The 26,134-nt window shown below is 46.6% G+C and overlaps 1 protein-coding gene across 2 annotated transcripts in view; it reads left to right on the plus strand.

The window, feature by feature from the left end:
• MTMR8 (myotubularin related protein 8) overlaps positions 1–26,134 on the plus strand; it is a 682,512-nt gene that overhangs the window by 454,308 nt on the left and 202,070 nt on the right. For both annotated transcript variants that reach the window (XM_086918376.1, XM_086918377.1), the window contains one exon: positions 4,068–4,177. In XM_086918376.1, coding sequence (XP_086774502.1) covers positions 4,068–4,177 — 110 coding nt within the window. The remainder of the gene's footprint in view (positions 1–4,067; positions 4,178–26,134) is intronic.

Here is a 26,134-nt window from a genome sequence, read left to right on the forward strand (position 1 = left end):
TCCTGGGACTCTTGTAGAATCTTCAAAGCTGTGGGGATGTTGTCGGAGGTGGGGGCTCGTGCCCAGGTGGGCAAGCGTCCAAGTTACGTTAATTGGTCAAAGTTATTCTAGCGGCCTAGACACGACTTCCAGGGGGCCCAGACGCCATTTTGAGACTCCGCAGCAGTCGCCCTTCGTCGTGTCTGCAAGAGTGGATGAGACTTCTTGGGGCGAAAAATGGAACACCGTGCCGTTGGAGCAGGACATTCGGCTCGGGGCGCTAGGGTGTAGCTGTGGCGCCTCCACCTGGGGAGGCGAGGGAGGCTCGTTCGCGCCGCCTCCCTCTCCCAGTGCACCCCACGCCGTCCCTTTGCGCAGGTATACATGATGGCCATCATATGCCTCGTGCTGCGCAAGTAGGGTTGCTGACCATTTTATGTCCTGTGCTGCGCAAGTATGTCCGCCGCCCGGCTGGAGGATGTCGGCGCCGGGCCGGGGCTGGTAAACCTCCACCTGGGGAGGCGAGGGAGGCTCGTTCGCGCCGCCTCCCTGTCCCAGCCCACCCTACACCAATTTTTCAGCGGAGGTATTTGTGATGGCCGGACCAGGTGATACGAGGGAGGGGGTCATCTGCATTCGCCCCCTCCCCACTCGTGGCCCGGGGACGCCGCCCCAGGAAGAAGAGGATGGGGAAGGCCATTTCATGCCGGGCCCGCGGTGCCTCCTGGACATCCCACCGGCGACCTCTTCGCTCGACGGCTGTCAGCAGGACCCCGCCCCACACGTGCTGTGTGTTTCACCTTCCGGATGGGCGTGACCGGTGACCTGCTGCATTTTGGGAACTTCCGGAGTGGGTGTAATATGTATTGTATTGCTCCTATTAGTACGGTGTTACTTTACTGGAATTAAATCTTAAATTATATGACAGAGACTTGGCTTCCTTGAATCCTTTAACTACGAGAACCTCACTACAGTGGGGGTAGGTATTTATGCCTGGGTAATGGGGGAGGGGGGGTGGGGGGGGGGTCTCCACAAGAACAGTTTTCCTGAACGGGGGGTTTGTCTATGCAGGCCTGTAAGTGCTTTTGTTCACAGAGTGGGGGGGGCAACAGAGAGTAATCAGTCCCATTGCACTCGAAGTTTGAGTTCTTTAATGGAATGTATACTAATCTGTCCGAAACTATTCTGTGTGTGGTTCCTGTATGTTATCCGAAAGGGTGGCTTTTGTGTTCGGGAACAGTAGCGGTAGTACGGGGTTCGTTACCGGGTAACTTAGAGCTTGACTGGGTTTCCCGTCTTAGCGCTGTTCGATCTATGAGAACTCAAACATGTCGCTGAAATCTGTCTGGCGAAATCTGTGCCATCGGGCGTAATCAAACGTGGTGGTTCTATCTGGCCTGTCCGTGTCAGTCTGATTCATCTTTGTCTCACGCCTTTTCCCTTTCTGCCGGCCTGCTATTTCTGTCGGCCCTCTGCTCTTACCCGTGTTCAGTAAAGTCGGGCATTGGGCTTTCCAGTGCCCGGAATATTTACAAAAAGCACATTGATTTTGTCCTAAGTCTGTTCGTCCTGCGCGTAATGTCGGGGGATTACGTTCGGGGCGTCGTGTCTTGGGGTTGTCCTGTCGGTACATCCCTTTACACCGTTCCCTTCCTGTGTTTACTCCTTGGAACCGTGTCGCCGCTATCCCTTCCTTTGGCCTATCAGATGCTTGGAAGGTTGTCTGTCGCGTTTCTTTACCTACTCTGACTTCGTCTCTTTCTTTTCGTTGCATTGCTTCTTTGCGCCACATACCGAGACTGTCGAGCATAATAGGCGTTGTCTTACTACTACAAAGGGCTATTTCTAACGTTTCTATTTTATCAAGGTCGAAGGATCCTATCAGTGGCCACTGTTTCTCTTGATTTTCTTTGGTATACTTGTGCCATAGCTTACTATAAGCTATGGTAACTAATCCATACTTTGTGAACATGTCTTTATTAGGGGTGCCTTCCAGCGGAGCTAGATGGTCCACCTCTAATAAACGGTCCGGGTTGAACCAGCTACCAATCAGTGAGGAGAAGATAGACATGACGGATCACAATGGGGACAAAAGTCAGCACTACCTATCTTATCACTGCGTGCAAAGACTAGACAGAATATTTCTATTCTACGTTGTTTGCAGGCAGTGAATACCTCATGAACCAATATCAAACAGTCAATGTTCGGTCAATCAAACAATCAGTGGGGAGAATAAGTAGGCCCGCAAAGGTCTGCGTCACCTACCCTTTCACTATCTGCAAAGAGGGAATCTGTTCTTTCCTGTTTGCAGACAGAGAATCTCCAGAAAACAATCCGCGAACAGTAGTTTGGGTTCAATCAATTAATCAGTGTGGGAGAGGGAAATCTCCCGAAAACAATCCACGAACCGTAGTTCGGGTTCAAACAATCAATCAGTGGGGGAGAAAGATAGGCACAACGGCTGCGTTACCTATCCTTCACTGCTTGCAAAGAGAGAGCCGGTTGTTTCTCCGTTTGCAGACAGCGAATCTCCAAACAAATCAACAAAGAGTAATACTAGTATTTTCCAAACAATCAAACAATCATTTCGCAATTTGTCGTGTTTACACGACCTTACCCGGACCGCATGGTCAGTTTCTTGTCTTCCAAATCCAGCGCCCGATCGTCCTCTTTTCTTCGTATTCCTCGCGGCACTCCTGATGGTTCCCAGTCAGGACCGTAGATCACTCGAGAGAGAGGTCTGTTCGGAACCAGTGAAGTTCGGATGATCGGCTGCCAGACGAGGGTCTATTGGGCAGGAGCTCTCCCGATCATTGCAGTCGTTCACTCTGTCGTCAGGACCTCTCCCACTGGATCCACGTGTCGCTGATGGGCCCCACGTTTGGGACGCCAATTGTTGAAAAAGGTACAGGCAGAAGACCTTTTCCGAAGTTGCCCGGCGTTAGCCGCCTCTATACCCACTCAAGTTTACCAAACAAAGAGGCAGGCGCTGGAGACTGGAAGGCAGGAAACAGAAGTTCTCCGGAGGAGAAACACATCAGTTCGGACAGCAAGTATCGTCACGAGATGCTCTAACCGCATCTCTGAGGCCGGGCCTCTTATACACAAGTTTATGATCTTTATTGCATGTAACACATTCTTGCAATGCTTTGAAGTATGAGAGGACATCCTCGGAATCTCCCCTTCAGGCCCGTTCCCACACATATTTACAGTTGAAGTCCACACCCCGGTCACAACAGGTGATGATTATCGCGCAGCTGGACATTCCGCCGATTCACGGAATGTGTGGGGTTGATCGGATCTCATAGGGTGGGGGCTTTGATCAATTCGAGGGTCCTTTAATGGGGGAAGCTTCCTACTGTACGGGGGGGGCAATAAACAGTATCCGCAGGGCCAGGTGGCGGCCTGGGAACGAGGAAGACAAACGGGCACACAGGAAAAGGGGGTTTGTATCAAAGGACCTGGGACCATGAAAGGGATGAAGGGAGGTGTCGCGCTGGGAACAGGATAGGATTCCGAGGCAGAGCCGCGCAGATGGGGAGGGTTTATGGCCCATGCATGAGAGAGCGGGGGTGACCAGTGCGTGGGGGGGTGCTTGTGAGGGCGAAGAGCCGTGCTGGGGGTCAGTGGCGTGCAGAGGGTGGTTCTGCCCAAGGTACCTAAAATGGCGGGTGTGCACAACAAAAAGTGTGGCATCGGGAGAGAAGGCAAGATGGCGCAGATAATGTTTACCAAACCGTATTAATTTTCCACAAAGCGACAAATTAATATTTTTCCACAAAATACAGTGTTCATGAGACATTAATGCTGTACTTACGGTATACTTATAATTGTATCCTTCACTGTACTCTGAAAATAATGTCATCAAATTGTGGTTGAGGGGAGAGCTTGTTGAAATATGTATCTGTGTGATGTGATTTTGTGCAGTTATGGTGGCTCCTGCTGAATTAGTTGTCTGGAAAACAAGTTTATAAAGAAGACGTGCCAAAAACAGACTATTCCGAGAAGCAGTAAAAAGCAAGATAATTGATTGCATTGGTTTTGCTGTTCTGGTTTAATGCTTTTGTTCTTTTGCAATATTCCTTTAGTGTGCGAGCAGAAGTCCCCCACAATGAGTGACTTTCTAACAGGCCTGGAGAACTGTGGTTGGTTGCGGCATATCAAAGCAGTAATGGATGCTGGAGTCTTTCTTGCAAAGGTGAATTTCTTTCATATGTAATATTTGTTTTTTGTGTGTATTTGGTAGGTTTCTTGTGTGAATTTATGGTGGTTAAGGGTATACGGTTTTCATGGAAGATTAGCACTGAAAATCAGTATTCAAAAGAAGTGGGTGAGTGTGATATTCCATGACGGATACCACAATTGCATGAAGCCTTCTACATCCGAGTCCAGATTATGTGTGTGCTCTACTATGGTCGAGGGATGTCTTCTATTACACTTTTTTATCCATTAACTAGAGTTGAATAGGATTGCTTTGTGCTTGAAAGAAAATGAGTAAATCATAGTGTTGTTTCTGGACCTCAGCAGGATTTTGCGGTTTTACAGCTGTTTTATATAATGTTTGCTAGATTGGGAGGGTACTGAGAAATAGGGGGTCCCAGCAATTGTCGATCAATTCACACAAATTAATAGAAATAGAAAAACAATCAATCAAACTGCACTGTATTTATTCACAATGTAGATATATATTAAATATCATATCTTTAAATATACATTCAAAGGCTGTAAAGTTCCCCAGGGGGAAGGGGGGAGTGATGAAGTGAGGATGGTGTGGATATGGAATGGTGACAATAAAAAACAACCAAATGGCGCAACCACATTTATGTCAATATAGATATTAACAAACAGAAGACCATAGGTTCAAAACATCACTTGATTGGCATCATACTTCACAAGACACAATAAATGCTTAAATGATAGGGTGAAGCTGAAAAATAAAGGACAGTTGTCGACGTTTCGACCCTCTAAATGCTGCAGGAATTAGTTGTACCCTTGCTTCGGGGTCTTCATCAGGACAGGGTATGGGGCAGGCAACCTATTTAATACATATCAATAATTGAATTTAATTTTACCTTGTGCATAAAGTCACAATATGAGCAACGAGGTAGCACACTGTTAAGGACAAAGCATACCAATTTAATTGAAGCTCGTCTTCAAATTGAAAGTAGGGAGGGTGGAATACTTCATATGATTTTAACCTCGAATCCCACGATAAAGGAAATTTAAGAAAATATTGGAGGATAATGACTGTCATTAAGTTGCATCATTATACGTAAACTGACTGGAAAAACACTTACATGATATGCCGATGCTGAAAGGCCCACAAGTCTGAGATTAAAAGAACGGGCATATTGTTAATTACAATACTGATTAAATATCGGTAGCAGATATGAATCAAGTCCATAATTAAGAAGGAGACGTTGACTCACTTAAAGGATAAGCAATCGCGGTGGAAACAAATCTTGGCACAGGGTCGGGATGTGAAGTCTGAGGAAGAAAGGCAGGATTTAATACCTCGAAATCAAGGAAACTCAAGCAACAATAGCAAGTTTGCGACATCAGGCTCCGGGGAAAAAAACGGGCTTACCCGGAGGTGAACTTTGGACTGCGTCAATCCCGGTCCGTTTGTATTTTAATGAAGCACGGCAATATAGGACCCTCTGAAGAGAAACAAATAAAACACCGTGTTGTAACATAGAGCGTGAGCGCTAAACTACCATATAGGTCGTATCAATATGCAACTCACATGAGGCAGAGTCAATCGGTGCTTCTCAACAGGTCGCGTCTGAAAATGGCGATCAGAGCTTCCTGTCAGGACGGTAACTATAGCAACCTAGTCACGTGATCGCGCCAGGGCATGTAGACATCGTAAAAAGACTGCCGATAGGTAAAAAGTTACTGAAGGGCGGAGGGCAGGTAAAATACACATCAGTGAAGTTCCAAACATTGTATATTGATCCGAAAGTTCAGAGGGATCATTGAATTTCAACCGAGTGATAAATCGCCGCTATATTACATTCTGGGTTAATCCTGACATATAAACGAATTTTGGGGGGATATCGAACCTTCGAATGAATGGTTGGTACTGTATATTGTCAGAACATTGCGGTGTACCTGTCACATGACGGTAAAAACCACTGCAGAGCAAGGAACAATTCATCATGAATCAGACTGCCACAACCAATCACAACATCCAACCATGGGAGCGACTGGTTTGTGCTGTTATACTTTTTGAACATTGTGGTGTACCTGTCGCACGACGGTAAAGACCACTACAGAACAAGGAACAATTTATCAAAAATCCAAAATACGACTTGGTCAGATACCTTAGGTTAATCATACCATTCATAATACATGTACAAGATCGTGAGCATTATCGAACAGTCATGAGATAACTGCGTGCAGCATATTAAGAGACATGTATACCTATAATTATATGGCATGCCTATCATGTGGTATTAATAAGGCAGACCTACTGAGTGGTGAATTACCCTGGAGTGGAATTAGGGCAGAGTCGCTAATTGTGAAAAAGAGCTGTCATGTTCATTCAGGCCATTCTGAATGGAATCAAAGAAAAGCATCCACTTCAGCTCTCATGTGTTGAGAATACTGATGACATTGCCCCCTCGGGGTCCTAAGATTGCCTTCTCTAGCACAACCCACTTGAGACTCTCAGGGGGGTGTGCAGCTGATTTAAAATGGTCAACAAGTGGTGCGCCATGTACCTCGCATCTTATCCGACTCATATGTTGGAGGATTCTCATTTTAGCTCTCTGCTGAGTTTGCCCAATATAGATCGGATTGAATGGACATATTATCGCGTAGATTATGTTGGAGGTGTTACAGTTGCTGTGAGATTTGAGCTGGACTTTTCGTTGGTTGTGTTCAAATTTCTTGGTTTGTATAGTAGTATTGCAGGCCTTACATTGTCCACACCTGAAGTGGCCGACGATCGGTGGAAGGTTCCATAAGGAGGTCAGAGTTGGATCTTCCTGAGTTGGTAAAAGAGATCGTACTACATAATCCTTTACACTTTTCGCCTTCTTAAAAGCATGAAGTGGTGTGTTCTTTTGGTTCACATAATCTGTGATCAAATCCCAATGTTGGTTAACAATGCGCTTTATTCTATTGCTTTTAGTTGAAAATGTTGTCTCACAGACAATTCTGTCTTGTTGTTGATCAGTTCTGTCTCTTGGAGTTAATAAGTTCTCCCGCGGATAGAACCAAGCACGTTTCCTTGCTCTTTTAACAAGTCGTCTAGGATAGCCACGTTGTTGAAGACGATTGGAGAGATCTTCTGACTCATCAAAGTAGTGATCTTTATTGGAACAGTTCCTACGGATACGTAGGAACTGCCCAAAAGGCAGATTATAGCGTAAGGCTCGGTGGTGATGGCTGTTGTACTGTAACAGTGAATTCCTTTCAGCTGGTTTGCGATAGAGTGTAGTCAGGAGACTGCCTGAATTTTCATAGATGGTGATGTCAAGAAAATTCACGGTGTGGTTATCAGACTGGATTGTGAATTTGAGATGGGGGATTGCTGGTTGAGCCATGAGTAGAACAATGATAATTCATTCGAATCCCCATCCCAAATCAACAGGATGTCATCGATATATCTCTTCCAGAGACCGAGCTGGTCTCTGAATGAATTGATGGTATTCAAGATGGTATCATCCTCAAATGCTGACATGTACAGAATAGCCACATCCGGAGCGAATGGGGCACCCATCGCTACACCTTGGGTCTGGAGGAAGAACTGGTTCTTAAATATAAAAAAGTTTTTGGTCATAGCTATCCTTAGTAAAGAAATAATGAACTCCGTTGGAACTGTCACTGGTGCAGGTCGTTGTTGAAGACCTCTGGTTATCACAGCTAAGGCTTCCTCTTGGGGAATACAAGTATATAAAGAGACGACGTCACATGTAGGCAGAATTTGGTGTTGTGGATCAAAAGGTAAATTCTCAACCATGTTTATGGTGTGTAGGGTGTCCCGTAGGTAAGTTTGTGTGGATTCTGCAAGAGGTTTCAGAAAATAGTCGATGTATCTCGCAAGTGGCTCGAGCATCGAGCCGCAACCCGAGACAATGGGGCGTCCAGGGGGGTCAGACATGCTTTTGTGGATCTTCAGTATGGTATAGATGGTGGCTAATCTAGGACTTTTTTGATTGAGATAGTGGAACCCCCTATTTCTCAGTACTGTAACTACCCAGGTCCCAGTGACTATGGTTGGGTGAACCCTTTGTGTTGTAAACATATTGGGAGGGTGGCACAAAAGCAAAATGACAAGTAGTTTGAGAACTTCCCTAAGTTTGAGAACACTTAGGGAAAATAAATAGTGAGGGTTGTTTTTAAGTTTGGGATGGATGTGGGTTGCAAGAAGTGCAGAATTAGGTAATGTTTAAGGTAAGATGTATTTGTCAACCACAATATGGATATTTCACCGGGAGTGTTTGGCACACTGAGATGATAATCAACGGAAGTATAAGGGGTGGATCTTTCAAGGTTCCACAAGGTGTGTAAGATAATGTTGAGGGCTTCGTTTAGGGATTGAATGTAGAGGAGAGGCCAGGTGTAAAGCTTGCTGAAGATGACGCGCTAGATGAGGCGTAGACAGATTTTAAGGATGATAACCAGAGTGAGGGCTTTTATTCTGCTGTAAAATAAACAGCCAGGTTGCACGCCAACAGACAAGAGAATAGAGTAGATATAGGGAGAAATGAGATGGAATGGTTTTGGAGCGATGCCGGAGTGGTGGGAGAATATAGTATCTCCATTGATGTGTGTGAGAAAGTACGTCTACATAGTGTTTCGTGCTGGTTTTATTTTATTTTGGAACTTTGGAAATATGGTCTGTGCTGTGGACTTCAGGTACAAATGTACTCCTAAAATCTTTGTCCACAAATGCAGGCCCAGATACAGTGGGAGTAGGCTAACTGTTGAAAGAGTTGAAGTGGAATATGGGAATGGAACCCTGTAATCCCTATCTCGAGGGTGTGGAACAGAACTTTTTTCTCACCATTGAAAGTTAATATCATGCTTTGGGGGAAGCTAAACTGACCCCTGACTGCTGGGCTGCAGGAGTCCGTACAGCTTTCTACAGTGATGAAGATAGAAGAATTTGCAAGCATATCCCCAGCAAGCATATCCCCATCTGAAATAATGTTGCAGTTGAAGCGCTCATCGTTGGTTACAGATGATAAAGCTACAATTAGGAACCAACCACCCACCGGCTGATCCATCCCGAACTTAGATATGCCTCTAAGACCCCAAATGGATTATCTGGTTCTCTTCCCGGGGATCCTCATCAATAGTCAAAAGCACATGAATATTCCCGCCCATGCGCGGGACCCCGTAAACATATAAGTGAAAAAACCTATATGTAGCTCCAAATAATATATAACGATTCCTCCCACGAGAGGATACCATGGAGTCGCAATAACCCAATCGTGATTCACAAAGAAAGGGATTAACTATTGCCCAACTCAGCGTATGGACATGGCACAAACAAGAATAGATATATATCTATATATCAGAAAAATAAAACTTGCAAAATTCTTCATGGAAAAAGCAAATAAACCTAAAATTACAAAACCTCAATTAGAACCTACTTCTACTCTCCTAGCTAAGGAGGCGGACGCATTTTTGGCATTAATGAATATAAATGAAGAAGAAGGGAACAACATTCCCTTAAACAAAGCAATACCACAACTGGGAGCAGGAACAAGCAATATGAAAGCCAAATCAAAGTTCTATCCTCAATTAACACCAGGGAACAAGATCGATATGTTCCAGGAAGCAGTAACTCATGGCCTTTACAAAATCACAAAAATGAAATGCAAAGACAATTTATCGAAAAAAGAAAGAGATGCTCTAATATCTTTAAACAATGACAAAAGCTTTGAGATCAAAATAGCGGATAAAGGGGGGAACGTGGTCCTGTGGGACAGGGATCTGTACACCGCGGAGGCCATGGGACAACTAAACAACCCAGAGTACTATAAAAAACTAAGCACAAATCCGCTTGACAAAATCAAAAGAGAATTTGATAAAAACTTGAGCCAGTGGGAAACTGAAGGCTTAATAGACTTCGATGAAAAGAAATACCTGACAGTCGATTTTCCAAAAATGGCAACAATATATTTCTTGCCCAAGATACACAAAAACCCCACGAAACCGCCAGGGAGACCCATTGTGTCAGCCAAGGAGTCTTTGTTTGAGCCCCTAGCCAACTACATTCACCACTATTTGAATCCCTATGTACAACAACTCAAATCCTATTTAAAGGACACAACGGAATTCTTATGCACTTTGAAAGAACTGACTTGGCAACCTGAATTCCTAATGATCACTATGGATGTGACGGCATTATATACCCACATTGACAACAACTGAGGTATAAATGCATGCAAATATTTTCTCCGGGAACGCAACATTCATTACAGGGATCACAACAACATGCTCCTGGAAATGATCCTTAAACTACTCGCCAACAACATCTTTCTCTTTGGTGAGTTGATATTCCGACAAAAGAATGGAGCCGCAATGGGCTTTTCCTTCAGCCCAAGTTATGCTTGCATAGCGATGGGATGGTGGGAGGAGACAACAGCGTGGAATGAGAAGAACCTTGAGTACACCAAACACATTGTGACATGGAAAAGGTTTATTGATGACCTGTTCATAGTGTGGAATGGCAGTGAAGCAAAGTTTCTTGAATACTTTGAAATCTTGAATACTGAAACACTGTGTCTAAAATTTACATACGCTATAAGTAAAACAAAAGCCATCTTTCTGGACACAGAAGTATATACAAAAGATAACCACATAGAAACAACTCTCCACCGAAAAAACACAGCCACAAATGCGACCCTGTAAGCGACGAGTTTCCACCAACAATCCCTTATCACAAGTATACCGTATGGAGAATTTCTCCGTCTAAGGAGAATTTGCAGTGAGGAAAAAGAATCGAACAGACAGAGCAAAAATACCATCAAACGATTTGAAACAAGAAAATACAACAAAAAGGTGGTCCGAAAATGTTGGGAAAGAGCAAACCAAAAACCAAGAACAGAGTGCTTACAACAAAAGACCAAACAGACTAACCAAGAGGAGGAACCCATCAGACTGATTCTAACCTATAGCCAAGAGTCAAAAAGGATCTTGAAAAAGAACTGAAAGATTTTACAACTGGACCCAGTCATTGGTAAAAAAGTGGGCACTCATCCTATCATCACTTACAGAAGGGCAAGAAACTTACAAGATAAGCTAATCCACAGTCATTATAAAAAGCCGACCCAAAAATAAGTGTGGTTGAAAACAAAGGGCTTCATCAAATGTTATAACTGTAAAGCGTTTGAGATTGCCAAACCAACAACCGAAATAACAATGCCAAACAAAAAAACATGGCAAATCAGGGAATGTATCACATGTAATAGCCAGTACACAATATACATGATTGAATGTCCCTGTAAGCTCAGATACATCGGAAGCACCATATGTGAGTTAAATAAACGCATCTTGTAACATGCCCGTGCAACAACACATAAAGACAGGAACAACGCAGTTGCAAAACATATGGAGGCCCACCACAATGGGGACTGTAAACTATTACGCTTTTGGGGAATAGAAACAATGACCCCATCGGAGAGAGGTGGACACAATGAGAAACTGCTGTGGCAAAAGGAATCGAGACTCATCTTAAATTTCAGGGCAATGACTCCCTTTGGTCTCAACCAGTCGGAGGAATTATACATACATCTGTAAATAATCTCTAGAAGAAATGTGTCTTGGAGATCCACAGTTGTTATCCTAAATCCTTAATAGAATCCCGTTTACAGACAATTTTTGAACTCTTTTAATTTATAATCACACATTACCCAAACCCTATTTACAATGCCACATAAACTAAAAAATGACAAATGTGTAAATAACATTGATTTGTAATTTCAGACAGAGAGACTACAACATTGGGGAATCCTATTTTGCCCACTGGAGGGCAGTAAACCCCCAAAGACCTCCACAAACACACACACAACATACCCCCACTCCGTAACTGTTTAGCCCCAGCTCAATACAATTGACGATATGAAAACACATGACTAGCTTTTGTGTTTCAAAACGGCGAAAAATAACATTGTGTTCTAACATGGACTACAAGATCCATAATCCCCTCAGGGGAGGACTCTGTTGAGTAATGATCATGTGATCCCAGGGGAGTGACTTTGTTTACGGAAATGTACTCTTGCTTTATAAAACCGTGGCGATGTATTTTCCAAACTGACCGTGACCAAGACAGCGGAGGCTGTCGAAACGCGTTGGTTGTTGCTTTTGTTTTGACACCCCAGGATTGAAAAATAAATGAACTCGAACTAACTTCTTTGTGAATCACGATTGGGTTATTGCGACTCCATGGTATCCTCTCGTGGGGGGAATCGTTGTTTGGATATATTAGCGGTTGAGCCATATGGTGTGATATATATATATATATATATATATATATATATATATATATATATATATATATATATATATATGGTGATACATTATGCATGTCAATTATATAAATATGCACATTTCATGGTGGATTGTCATTGCATTAGGCAGACATATATTATATTTGAACACAATTCGTGTTTCTAATATTGTTTATTTATTTGCAATTTTCACCTTGCACTTTTGTACTAATTGTAATACATGTCTAATGTACATATTTACTCATAGAGTCTTCTGGTTCAGTTACGAGCTCTACTCCGGTACTCCCAACATCGAGAAACTCTTCTTCTCCGTCTCCAGAGCAACAGACACGAAAACCGCCAAGGATAGCCACCTCTCCACGAAGGCAAAAATTGCCTTCTGTTCATCTTTCTCCATGTTGGCTTCTTCCCCTCCCATCAATGGTAGAAAGATCCTTCAGCCCAAGCACAACGGCCTACGGACTATTCCATCCCACTGCATAGATCTCCACTAGCACGGCTGGTGCAGGAGGTGGACAGATCACCTACTACTCGGACCAGGGATCGGCGAGACAAATCTCCGGAGCATAGATCAGGTCATGCTCATTGTAAAAGAAGAACGCAGTCTTGATCGTCTTCCTCGACTGCCTCCCCGAAAAGGGACTACTCTTCTACCCTCACGGATAGCCCTCCCTCAAGAGTGCCACCTATCGATGATGTCAATACCTTCCACGATGTCCTTGCTAGAGGGCGCAGAAGCTGAATATAGATGTTCGAGGCATGAGGGCTGCTGAATTCATATCTGTGCATAGATCGCCGCCTAGTGTTGGGTCCGGATGATTGCACATTGTTGTCCTGGAAGAGTCTTCGAAGTATCACGAGATAGGTGGCTCCTCCCCTGGACTACAGTGCGCATGGGCATCCTCTCCATCCCCAGATTGTTTTTTTCCGCCATTGGGTTCGAATGTCTAATCTCTTACTCCAGTTAATTAACTTGTTCTCGTTTTGTTCTTAAGGCCTAAAGGCCTTTCTTAGCGTCGGTATTGTTTCGTTCGGTGCCTGGCCCTTTCAATTCTTCGATCGGCGTTGAATAAAGAATCTCTCGACGACTCAGGCCCGGACTAAATCGACGATGGAACGGACCCCGTTTAAGCGGTGTCCTGTGTGTAATTCCAAATATTCGAACTTAGATGTGCACCCAGTGTGCAACACCTGCTTGTCCCCCGACCACGACGAGTCGAAATGTTTCGCCTGCTCAAAGTTCCGATCTAAGAAGACTATCAAACTTCGGCGCGCGGCGAGGCAGTCGGCCCAACAGTCGGCTCCAGCACCTGCGAACATCTTCGATACCGGGGACGAGGAACTCTTCCAAGATGAGGAAGAGGCGGAAGATGACGTTCCCGAAGAAATGTCTGAACCGGCGTCAGAACATGACTCAACTTTCGAAATGGACGAGCCAGACGAGGAGTTCGGCCACGACCAGGATGTCGTCGAGGTAGGGGACGACGAACAGGCCCTTGCGGCCGTTGATGACGACTCCGGTGGTAAACCGAGTCCGCCCACTGCTCCGGGGCCTATCATTAACATTCAGCCCGCTCCGGCTCCGGTCGAGGCATCGCCGAAAGGCCTTAGCCAAGATCTGTCCTTTCGGTCTACAGCCCCGCGTCATAGCCAGGCTAAGACCCTTTCAAAGGAGCCATCGGTCGATTCTGTGAAATCGAAACCGAAACAGTCGAAGGAGAAATCGAAACCGAAACTGCTCAAGACGGTGGTCGGTTCGACATCGACGCCCGCCTCGAAGGTCGTGGTCGATCCTTCGACGCCGAAGATACCCGTCGGCGCCGACACTGGGATTCCGAAGCAGGGCCCTGACTCCAAGACCGTCGCCTCGAAGGCCTCGGCGCCGGTGCCCGCGTCCACTACCAAACATGGCAAGAAGGGCAAGAGACTTCCTGTTGGGAAAGGTCTGCAGCCACCCCTCTCTGGACTGAAGCATGGGCTGGCGAAGAGGGTCGAAGCCGCGGCCAAGGACGCCCCGAAATTATCGTTGGCGCCGAAAGTCGGAGGCGCACCGCGCACTGAGGACGATTCGACGCGCTCAAGCGAGCGGCCTACTCAGGCGTCGAAGAAGCACGAAGCCGGCACTTCCGCTTCCAAGCAGGCTGGATCGACGCCACTTAAGTTTGGCCTTCCGCCCACTGCACGTCCAAAGTCTCAGGAGGCTTCCAAGGTGGCAAAGGTGTCCTCACATGCACAGGTTGTCTATCATGAACCTTCTTACGACAACCAAACAAAGCTGTTCATTGACTCAGAGTCGGGCAGGCTTACCGTCCACAAGCGGAAGATCGCGCCTGAACACCCTTTGGAGTGTTACAAAATTCCCCTCAAAAAGAAGATGGTCTCCACCACCTCTCCGGTTCTTGTTGAACATCTTCAGAACTACTCACACCTTGCTGTTCATTCTCCTACACAAAGTGAGGAGGACTTAACTGCAGACTACAGCCAAATGGGCTTCACTTACAATACTGAAACTGATCAGGATGTCTCCAATCAGTGGTCAGGGGCAGCGGATCAAGGCGATGACCCTGATGACCCCCAGGTCACCCCGGACTCTCAGTCCTACAATGTCAAATAATCTCCGACTGAGGACACCGCAGCGTTCAATGCATTGATAGAGCACGCTGCACTCAATCATGACGTCGAAATGCATGCCGAGCCAGTGGATGAGGACTTCTTATTCGACACCTTCTCCACATCTGAATGCTCCACCAAAACACTGCCCATGCTTAAGGGGGTCCTCAAACATGCCACAGCCATTTTCAAGGAGCCAACAAAAGCCAGGGTTATCAATCCACGGATCGACAAGAAATACAGGCCTGCTCCAGTGGACCCCACCTACATGAAAGGACAGCTCCCCTTGGACTCCCTTGTAGCGGCTAACGCGCGCAAAAGGGCTAACTCTCAATCAACGGGAGACGCTCCCCCTCCAGACAAAGAGTCCAAAATCTTCGAGGCATCGGGGAAGCGGGTGGCGGCACAGGCCGCTAACACTTGGAGAATAGCCAATACACAGGCCCTGTTGGCTAGGTACGACAGGGCGCACTACGACACCCTGGAGCAATTGATGCAGCACATGCCTGATATGTACAGAGAGGCTGCTGAAATGGTTATACAAGAGGGTAAACTGATCTCCAATGCGTCCATCAAGTGCGCACTGGACGCAGCGGACACTGCAGCGAGAGCAATCAATACTAGCGTGATGCTGCGACGCCACGCATGGCTGCGCATCTCTGGGTTTAAACCCGAGATCCAAACTACTCTTCTTAATCAGCCGGTTAATCCAGACTTCCTGTTTGGACCCGATGTGGACACAACACTCGAGAAAATGAAAAAGAAAACTGAGACTGCAAAGTCCATGGGGCTCTCCAGTCACAGCAGTTTCGGAGCGGTTCCTTTCGTCGCTCCGGTAACAGGGGAGCAACGAGAGGGCAAGCTCTACAGCACTCCCAGTATACCAAAGGCAACACGCAATCTGCATACACTAAAAACACCAGAGGTGGTTACCGTGAGAACAGCGCCAAAGGGAGAGGCCGCGGCAATAACAACGCCAGGTCCTCCACTCCCAACAAACAGTGACTTCTTGTCACTGCCCCCGACCATCTAACACCTGTCGGGGGAGACTCCAGCAGTTCCTGCCACTCTGGGAAAACATCACAACAGACAGGTGGGTGAGACAACTTATCCGTTTCGGCTATTGTCTAGAATTGGCCTCCACCACCCGACTCCCCCCCCCCCCCCCAACATACCCCCAAGAAGCCGTCCTATGTCCACAGAGCACTCGCACTTATTGCAGCAAGAAGTTCTCTCCATGCTGCAAAAAGGGGCCATAGAACTGGTGCCTGCCGAAGAAAGGGGTACAGGGGTGTACTCCCTGTACTTCTTGATTCCAAAAAAGGACGGGTCCCTAAGGCCCATTCTAGACCTCAGGCCCCTCAACCAATACATCCTCTCGGAGCACTTTCACATGCTAACTTTACAACAAGTCCTGCTGCTACTCCGTCAGGGCGACTTCCTAGCCACCCTGGACCTCAAGGATGCGTATTTCCACATTCCCATTCACCCAAGCCACAAAAAGTATCTCAGGTTCACAGTCAACAGTCAGCATTACCAGTTCAAAGTCCTGCCATTCGGGGTCACTACCGCTCCCAGGGTTTTCACCAAGTGCTTAGCGACTGTGGCAGCGCACTTGCGCAGGGAAGGTGTTCACGTGTATCCCTACCTGGACGACTGGCTCGTCCAGGCAAGGTCTGCCGTACAGTGCGGCCACGACATGTCGCGGACCATTCACCTCCTTCACAGTCTAGGGTTCTCTCTCAACTACGCAAAGTCTCACCTGCAGCCAGCCCAGGTCCAGCAGTACCTGGGGGCGTAAATAAACACCCAGTCGGCCACGGAGCAGCCGGCCGCAGCCAGGGTCAACAGCATGCAAGCGCTCATCCGGAGGTTTCAACCTCAGAACTACACAAAGGGTGATTGGTTCCTTTCTGTGGTTACTAAATTAAAGCGCAAAACGCTTTTACACATAAGACACCGAAAACATTTCTGGTCACAATGATATGTATCCTGACATGTTCCTCAATTATTTCAAAAAAACATAATTTTCATTAAAATCAGATTTATTAAAAACTTAGTCAGAAGCCAGCATGGTATATAATCCACAATTTTGCATTTAAAAACAATTACAGTACATTAACATCAAGCACATATACAAATTTTACAAAAATTAAAAATAACCAAGTTGTCGACGCGTTTCGGTGTTTAAGATTGATGGTACACCTTCCTCAGGACTACAATCAAACTTCTTCAATCTAAAAATATACGGAACAGTCAATTAGTATACATTCATTGTGAGATCTCATTTACAGAAAGTTTTTTTACACTTCTAACGGTGTCTAGAGTGTACACAAGAAGATTTCTTACTCAATTCGCAGTATTCAATTTGCGGTGTCAGTCTAAATCCTGGGGATAGATAAATCTTATCCACTCTTATGATTCTGTTTTCTTCCTTTAAAAGACTTTGTATTTTAAGGTAGGTGCCTTAAGGTTTTTGCTTTCAACCATGTGGATATTTCTCATGTCCACTGTTAACAGTCAGGATGGTTCCTTAAAATAACACTGTAGTTAGAAATAGGAGCGTTAAATTTCCTTCGTTATGTGAAAAACTCAGGGTGAACCTCCGATGAGCGTCTTTTCCACTTCTTGCTTAAGTTTAAAGGAGATGGAGTGCTTCTTTTTTAAAATTTGAAGACGATTCCTTTTATCTCCGTGGGATTAGCTCCTCGCCGCCTGCCTGGTAACCCGGTCTCCAGCGTCAGCGTCAGAACTCCCAGCACAGGTTTTCATGCAACTGATCGGCATGATGGCATCCTGCATATTCATAGTCCCGCACGCGAGGCTGCACATGCGACCCCTCCAAGAATGCTTGGCCCGTCAGTGGAACCAGGCTCATGGCCATCTAAAAGACCTAGTGTTGGTGACCGGTCGTGCTTACAACTCTCTGCATTGGTGGAACCCACGAAACCTTTGCAGGGGACGACCGTTCCAAGAGCCTGTACCACAGATAGTACTGACGACGGACGCATCTCTCCAGGGTTGGGGGGCACATGTCCTCCACTGCACAGTGCAGGGACTATGGACTGCGCAACAGCAGAGGATGCATATCAATGTGTTGGAACTCATGGCGATCTTCATGGCACTGAAGGCATTCAAGTTGCACCTGTGCAACAAGGTCGTGTTAGTCCGAACGGACAACATGACCGCCATGTATTACATTCAGAAGCAGGGAGGCACGCACTCCCCGCAGCTGTCTCACCTAGCCCAGAGCATGTGGAAGTGGGCCATTCAGAGGAACATCTTCCTCATGGAGGAACAATCCGGGTGCCGACAACCAGATGGCGGACCTGCTCAGCAGGCACAGTCATCAAATGCACGAGTGGGAGATCCACCCATCGGTTCTCCATCCGTACTTCCAGCAGTGGGGTCATCCGGACATCGACCTGTTCGCCACAAGCGAGAACGCAAAATGCCCAAACTTCGCCGCCAGGTTCCCACACCCGCAGTCTCAGGGCAATGCGATATGGATGAACTGATTTGCGTACGCTTTTCCGCCAGCCCCCCTCATACCTCTGGTGGCACGCACACTGCGACAGCACTCCATGACACTCATCCTGGTTGCTCCAACGTGGGCACGGCAGGCTTGGTACACCACGATCCTGGAACTTTCAGTGGTGCCTCACCAGCGACTGCACCTCACTCCCAGCCTCCTCACGCAGAGCCATGGCGACATTCAGCACCCAGATCCACAATAGCTGAACCTTGCAGTTTGGCTCCTGAGGTCATAGAGTTTGGATACCTGAACTTGCCTCCTGAGTGTATGGACATCATCAAAGAGGCGAGGCGACCAACTACCAGGGCCTGCTATGCGGCCAAATGGAAGCGGTTTGTTATTTACTGCTCCAACAATAACATTAACCCGTTGGACGCATCTACGCAAAACATCATATGTTACTTGTTGCATCTGTACCAATGCAACCTGGCGTACAGTTCTATCAGGATCCATCTCGCGGCCATAGCCGCTTACCTTCAAAACAGGCAACACCTTTCCGTTTTTAGGGTACCTGCCATTAAAGCCTTCTTGGAAGGCCTTAGGAGTGATCCCTCCCAGACACCCCCCTTCACCAGTCTGGAACTTAAATATCGTTCTCACCAGACTCATGGGGCCACCCTTTGAGCCACTCCATTCCTGTGACATACAGTTCCTCACCTGGAAGGTGGCCTTCCTCATAGCTATTACATCCCTGCGGCGGGTCAATGAGCTGCAAGCCCTCACAATTCAGGAACCCTACCTGCAAATCCATGCAAATAGAGTGGTGCTTCGCACCAACCCTAAATTCATGCCAAAAGTGGTTTCGCAGTTCCACATCAACCAAAATATTGAACTGCCTGTTTTCTTTCCTAACCCAGATTCGGTGGCAGACAGAGCACTGCACACCTTAAATGTCAAAAGAGCTCTCCTCTATTGCATCGACAGGACGAAAGACTTTCGAAAAACTAAACAGCTATTCGTTGCATTCTCTCCACAACATAAAGGCAACCCTATCTCCAAATCAGGTATAGCCAGGTGGATTGTTAAATGTATCCAAATCTGTTATCAGAAGGCTAAACGCACACTAACAGTTCCCCCTAGAGCGCATTCCACACGCAAATTGGGGGCCTCCATGGCCTTCCTGGGTAATATTCCTCTAGAACACCTATGTAGAGCAGCCACATGGACCACTATACATACATTCACCAAACACTACTGCGTAGATGTACACTCCAAACAGCAAGCTGCTGTGGGTCAGGCTGTTCTCAGGACTCTCTTTCAGACTGCTGCAGCTGGCACGGGCACCCGCAACTAAGGAGGAGACTGCTATTTATTCTATGCACAGATATGAATTCAGCAGCCCTCATGCCTCGAACGGAATATGCTACTTACCAGTATGCATCTGTTCTTGGCATGAAGGGCTGCTGACATTCATATCGCCCGCCCTCCTCCCCGGTGCCTGTCGCAGCTGCAGCTCTCAGAAGCATTTTCAGGCATGGTCATCATTTTCAGTATTACGCTCCATCTCTGCCACAATGGCGAAAAACAATCTGGGGATGGAGAGGATGCCCATGCGCACTGTAGTCCAGGGGAGGAGCCACCTATCTCGTGATACTTCGAAGACTCTTCCAGGACAACAATGTGCAATCATCCGGACCCAACACTAGGCGGCGATCTATGCACAGATATGAATGTCAGCAGCCCTTCATGCCAAGAACAGATGCATACTGGTATGTAGCATATTCCATGTCAGCACCTCAAACTTCTATGTCAATCATATTTGAGACTCTCCCTCAACGGTCTGCAGCTAGACCATTGCTCCCACTGGTCCCTGATCTCCTTCAACCAGTAATGGACATTTTTCTCTCCCCATCCTCGATTAAAGCAGCTCCGGCGAGGATCCAGAAAAAATACAAGCCTACGGAAACGGATCCTTTATTTCTAAAACAGATCCTCCACCAGCCTCGGTGATCATCACAGCAGCAAAGAAAATGCATGCTGTTGCTTTTTCTTCCTCAGTTCCTCCAGACAAGGAGAGTAGAGCTCAGGATTTTTGGGGGAGAAAGCCATGCAGTTCTGCAGCATCCTCTTGAAGGTATCTAGCGCTGTAGCCTTGTTGGGCCATTACGACAGATCCTTACGGGACTCCTTGGGAAGCTTTAAAGAAAAGCTGCCGAAAGAGGATTGCCAGGATTTTGTGGAGATTCTCCAGGAAAGGGCACTGGTAGCCAATCAAGTGATCAGCACAGCAGCGGATGGAGCTTCTATGGCTGCACATTCATATGCGCACGGAGGTCTTCCTGGCTGCGCCTAACAGCTTTGAAACCGGAAGCTCAGCAACATATTTTAAATCTTCAGTTTTCTGGCAACTCCCTTTTTGGTTCCTACACCGACGAGGAGATGGCCAGAATGAAGTCCGAGCTGGATACTCTGAAGGGCGTAGGCTTGGAGAAGAAAAAAGAATTCGGGGATAGCTACAAGCCTTTCAACCGCAAGAACTACCATCGGAGGGTTCAGACCCCTCAATGATCGCAAAGGCAGCAATCCAAGTCGCAGTATCAAGGCCATCAATCCTCTAGAGACAGAGGAGAACATCAGCAGTAATCCTCCACTAGAGCTAAAACCTCAGGCAAGCAATGAGTTTCCGCTTCCTCTAGCACCGTTGCCTACTCAGGTGGGTGGAAGTATCTTAAAGCATATAAAAGAGTGGTGCAACATAACCAAAGGTCAGTGGGTGCTAAATATACTGCGCAATGGGTATGCGCTACGTTTCTGCGCACCTCCAAGAGACATTCCTCCAGTAGGATAATGCCCCCACCATCTGGAATTGCTGCGTCAGGAAGTGTCGATTCTTCTAAGAAAACTAGCCATAGAAGAGGTCCCTCCTGCTCAACGGGGAAAAGGAGTCTACTCCAGATATTTCCTTGTGCCAAAAAAAAGACCAGGCGCACACATTTAGACCTATTCTGGATCTCCGATCTCTGAACAAGGTCATCCAAAAGGAGAAGTTTTGTATGTTGGCGCTCCATCAAATATATCCACATCTACAGAAAGGGGATTGGATGTGTTCGATAGAGCTCAAAGATTTGTACTTCCACATTCCAATTGCTCCACGTCATCGCAAGTTCCTTCGTTTCATGGTAGGCGCAAAGCATTACCAGTTCAGAGTCTTACCATTCGGCCTCAAATCATTGCCACGAGTATTCACAAAATGCATGGCAGTGGTTGCTGCAGCGTTACATTGTCAAGGACTGTTTGTGTAACTATACCTAGATGATTGCCTATTGAGGGCTCTTCTCCCCACATGGTGAGGAACCACTATCGCACCTGCCTAAATCTAATAAACTGCTTGGGCCCTCATGTGAACATGGAGAAATCAGTTCATCTGCCCACTCAAACGATCCATTATCTGGGCTCCACTCTGGACTCCAGCGTAGGAAACGTGTTTCCTTCGTTGGAGAGACTGTTATCGATGGAAAAACTAATGCTATACCCTCCATCAAGCACATCAACCATCAGTGCAGCAAGTGGCATCACTACTGGGGTCGATGGCCTCTTGCATTATTCTCATCCCCAACACCAGATTGAGAATGAGACCGTTACAGCAGGATCTGGAGGACAAATGGGACCAATCCTCAGGGCATTGGTAAGACCGAATTCTCCTCTCCCAATCAGCAAAGAGGTCCATTATCTGGTGGACTTAGCCGAAGAATCTCCTAGAGGGAGTCCCCTTCCATCAACCAGTTCCAGAGTTATCCTTAATCCTGGATGCCTCGCTGCAATAATGTGAGCACACATGTGTTGCCTGCAAACTCAGGGCAGGTGGACGAACAGAGAGTGTTAAAAAGGGTTCCAAAGACAACCGGTAACCAAAGACCCTTTTATGTTGCCCGGCGGTATCGCCTCTATGACCCACCAATATTAATCAATGAAGAAGCAGGCGCTGGAGACTGGAAGGCGGGAAACGAGGATTTTATTCTCTCCGGAGGAGAACACATCAATTCAGACAGCAAGTATCGTCACGAGGTGCTCTAACCACATCTCTGAGGCCGGGCCTCTTATACTAGAGTTTACGACCTTTATTGCACATAACACATTCTCGCAATATTTTAATACTTGAAAGAACATCCTCGGAATCTCCCCTCCAGACCCGTTCCCACATACATTTACAGTTGGATTCCCCACCCCGGTCACAACAGGTGATGGTGGTTGCACAGCAGGGCATTCCGCCGATTCACGGAATGCATGGGGTTGATCGGATCTCATGGGGTGGGGGCTTTGATCGGTTCGGGGGTCTTTTGATGGGGAGGGGAAGCTTCCTACTGTACGGGGTAATAAACAGTATCCGCAGGGTCAGGTGGCGGCCTGGGAACGAGGAAGACGAACGGGGACACAGGAAAAGGGGGTTTGCATCAAATGGGTTTGAGGCCATGAAAGGAATGAAGGGAGGTGTCGCGCTGGGAACAGGATGGGATTCCGTGGTGAAGTTGCGCTGGAGAGGGGTTTATGACCCGAGGCATGAGAGAGCGGGGGTTGTCAGCGTGCGGGGGAATGCTTGCGAGGTTAAGAGAGAGAGAGAGACGCGCTGGCTATTAGTGAGGGGCAGGGAGGCCATGGTGTTCAAAATGGCTGCCGCTTACGCGCACGAATGGGCCTGGAAAGGGGCAAGATGGCGCCGATAATGTTCACCAAGTTTGTATTTATTTTTCACAGTCCTCCCTTTAACATTTCCAAGACATCTTGCTGGCCTATTTCCTATCTACCCCTATATGCAGTGATCATAAGTAAGGGAGAGGGGACTTGGGTGAAAGAACTGTACGTAAACATCACATTATAAACATCATATTGAAAAATCTCATCAGTCAGTAGGCGGGTTCATTGTTAAGTTGGTTGCAGGAAAAAGTCATCGTAATGCAATATCAGACTAGAATTACGTAGCGAGGGCGTTGGGTACAGATCATAGAATAAGAACTGGTAAATTATCATATAAGTAAGTCCTTTTTGTATACGGTGGGTGCATAGTCAGTCCAATGGTGATTGGGAGAGAAAGGAGATACAGTAAAAAATATCAGAGTTCTCGTTGTCCTTTTGTCGTCTTCTGTCGGCACTGTTGAACACCTGGATTACCTATCAACAGAAATGTTCATGTGGATCGAGTCGTTGGGGGTAATTGTGAGATCAGTTCGTTTCTTGAGTCTCTGTGGTGGGCATTTCCTGTTGCTTCCATCATCTCCAAGGTGCTTGGTAGCGGGCAGAACCACAGACTTTGTTTATCTTTTCTTCGGGGGCGACCCTTGGTGGAGTTCTAGGTCACCGTTCTGGGATTTAACACAGTTCGTGGTCTACTTAGTCGGAGCTCCCTCCCTTCTGACGCAGGGAGTACTCTTCTCTGGGTAGCTCAGTAGGATTTGGAGGAACTTGGGAGTTCGGGTGGAAAGGTGCGGGTGTGAACAGTCCTTATGGTAGGTCGGAGGAAGAGGGGATGGAGCAAGGCCAAGTCGGGAACAGATCAGGGGGAGGCGGAGAGTTTTGCGTCAGGCGAGTCCGTGACCATGTTCAGAGAGCGGGGGCTTTTTGGCATACGTTGATCATAGAGCAGGGGCTTCAGGTCAGCCCTTTCCTTAGCTTTGTTTGAAACAGTGCCCCGTCCTGCGACTCCTTACTGCCGTGGTCTCGCCTTGGCCTCCGTTGCTGACGTTCCACAATCCGCAGTCAGGCCGCGTGCTCCCACATCCGGTCTCTTTCTCCTCCGACAGTGATATCCTTAAATGAGTGTTGAAAAGACAGTCTTTAGAGATTTTGCAGAAAAAGATAATTACATAAGTCTATTTCTCTCCCAACACCAAGCAACTGGGGTAAGCACTCGCTACATTGGAGATTCTTGCGGCTAACGTATAAACAATTGATGATGGGTTTGCTGGATTCCTTACAACTTCCTTTTGTTGGCTAATTCTTTGACGCTCTGATGATTATTACGTTTATTTGTCATATGTCTATTATAGTAGATGTCAGTTCTTCTGGCAGAGACCCATTTCCCTAGTACAAGTCTTGAAAGGCTAGGCTGGTCTTCAGGGCCTTGTATTTTACAAAAAGTGCAACGTGCTATTCACCATAGTCTGATAAGCATCCTTCTGAGGGATGAACATAGGCTAAACAAGTCTGCATTACATAAAAACATCTTATTTTCAACCATGCTTACTGCAACAAGTTCTTTCGTTTTTCAATCTAATTTTCAACTTTGCACACATCCTTCTAACTTTCTATATAAATCCTCGCAACCTGGTTACTACAAAAACTCGGGAGGGGTGGTTTGCAATAATTATTAAACTTATCCTCGGGGAAGGAGGGATCTGATGGATACCAAACTGGGGGCATTTTGGGTAGATGGGGGTGTCTCGATCATTTCTTACAGCTTGGGGTACGGAGACAATTTTCAATGGGGATGGTCGCATTACCACAGACACATTTTTATCATAGGAGCCACTGACAAATAGTTCCCTGAGAGTGGGTCAAATTTAGGGAACCTTAGTCATCTTACCTGTCCTTTTCCTATCGGCCAATTTAAATTTCATCCATATTTTAGTAGAAAAGGAGAGGTAGTAACGTGGTACCAATACAATTTTATTTAGGACAGATTTGCGCAAATACTTGTGGTATTTGGGGCCAATCAGGAGGTGCACCAGGTTCGCCAATTAGGTGCCAGTTGCTAGGAAGAGGGAAAGTGTGGAGGGGTGGAAGAGTGAGTGAGAGAAAGAGAGAGAGAGAGAGAGAGAGAGAGAGAGAGAGAGAGAGAGAGAGAGAGAGAGTGAGAGAGAGAGAGAGAGAGAGAGAGAGAGACAATAGGCCGAACAGTACACGTGTGACATAGAGAATGACCGTGTATTGTTTGGGCTATTCAGTGCGTTACCCAACGTTAGACGTTTCGGGTCTGTGTCAGGAGGTGGGAAGCATGCAGTTTTGGGACAGAAAAGCGTTAGATTTGGTAAAAAGGTCGTGAGAGCGTCCTTGTTGTGCCATTTTGTAGCGCTAGTCCGTCTTCATGCATCGGGCGTGACGTGGTTCCAGATCCCTTATGATACTCTAATCGGGATTCTAATGTAACCTGTAGAGGAAAAAAGGGGAGAAAAAAGGGGGGGGGGGTAGGGGGACAACATTCGAACACATCAAATGTAAGGGCACGAAAATCCTTTACTTACCACATACTCGTACTTGTCTCTTCGGGATATAATCCCTTAGGGTTCTGGCGTCTTAAAGTCATGGGGGCAGGCAATGTGATAGGTGGTTCATGGGGAGGTTCGAGGATGGCATTAAGGATCGTGTGTAGTGAAAAACGCTAAAAAGAGGAATCAGAGGCGCCTAGCGCGAGGTACCCGGTTTCGTAGATGTATCCGGTCATCGGGGTCCCTAAATCATTCCCAAAGCTGTGATGTTCTTAAGGCATACCAGTTCTTCGTTCAACCCTGTACCTTAGTACCTTCGACCACCATATCCTTATAACAATTTATCAATCACACCATTTTACTTTACCCATTCTCTGAAGTCGAGGTCCTTCTTCATAAGC

This window comes from Lissotriton vulgaris, chromosome 4_1 (genome assembly GCF_964263255.1).
Source record: "Lissotriton vulgaris chromosome 4_1, aLisVul1.2, whole genome shotgun sequence".
NCBI lineage: Eukaryota > Metazoa > Chordata > Amphibia > Caudata > Salamandridae > Lissotriton > Lissotriton vulgaris.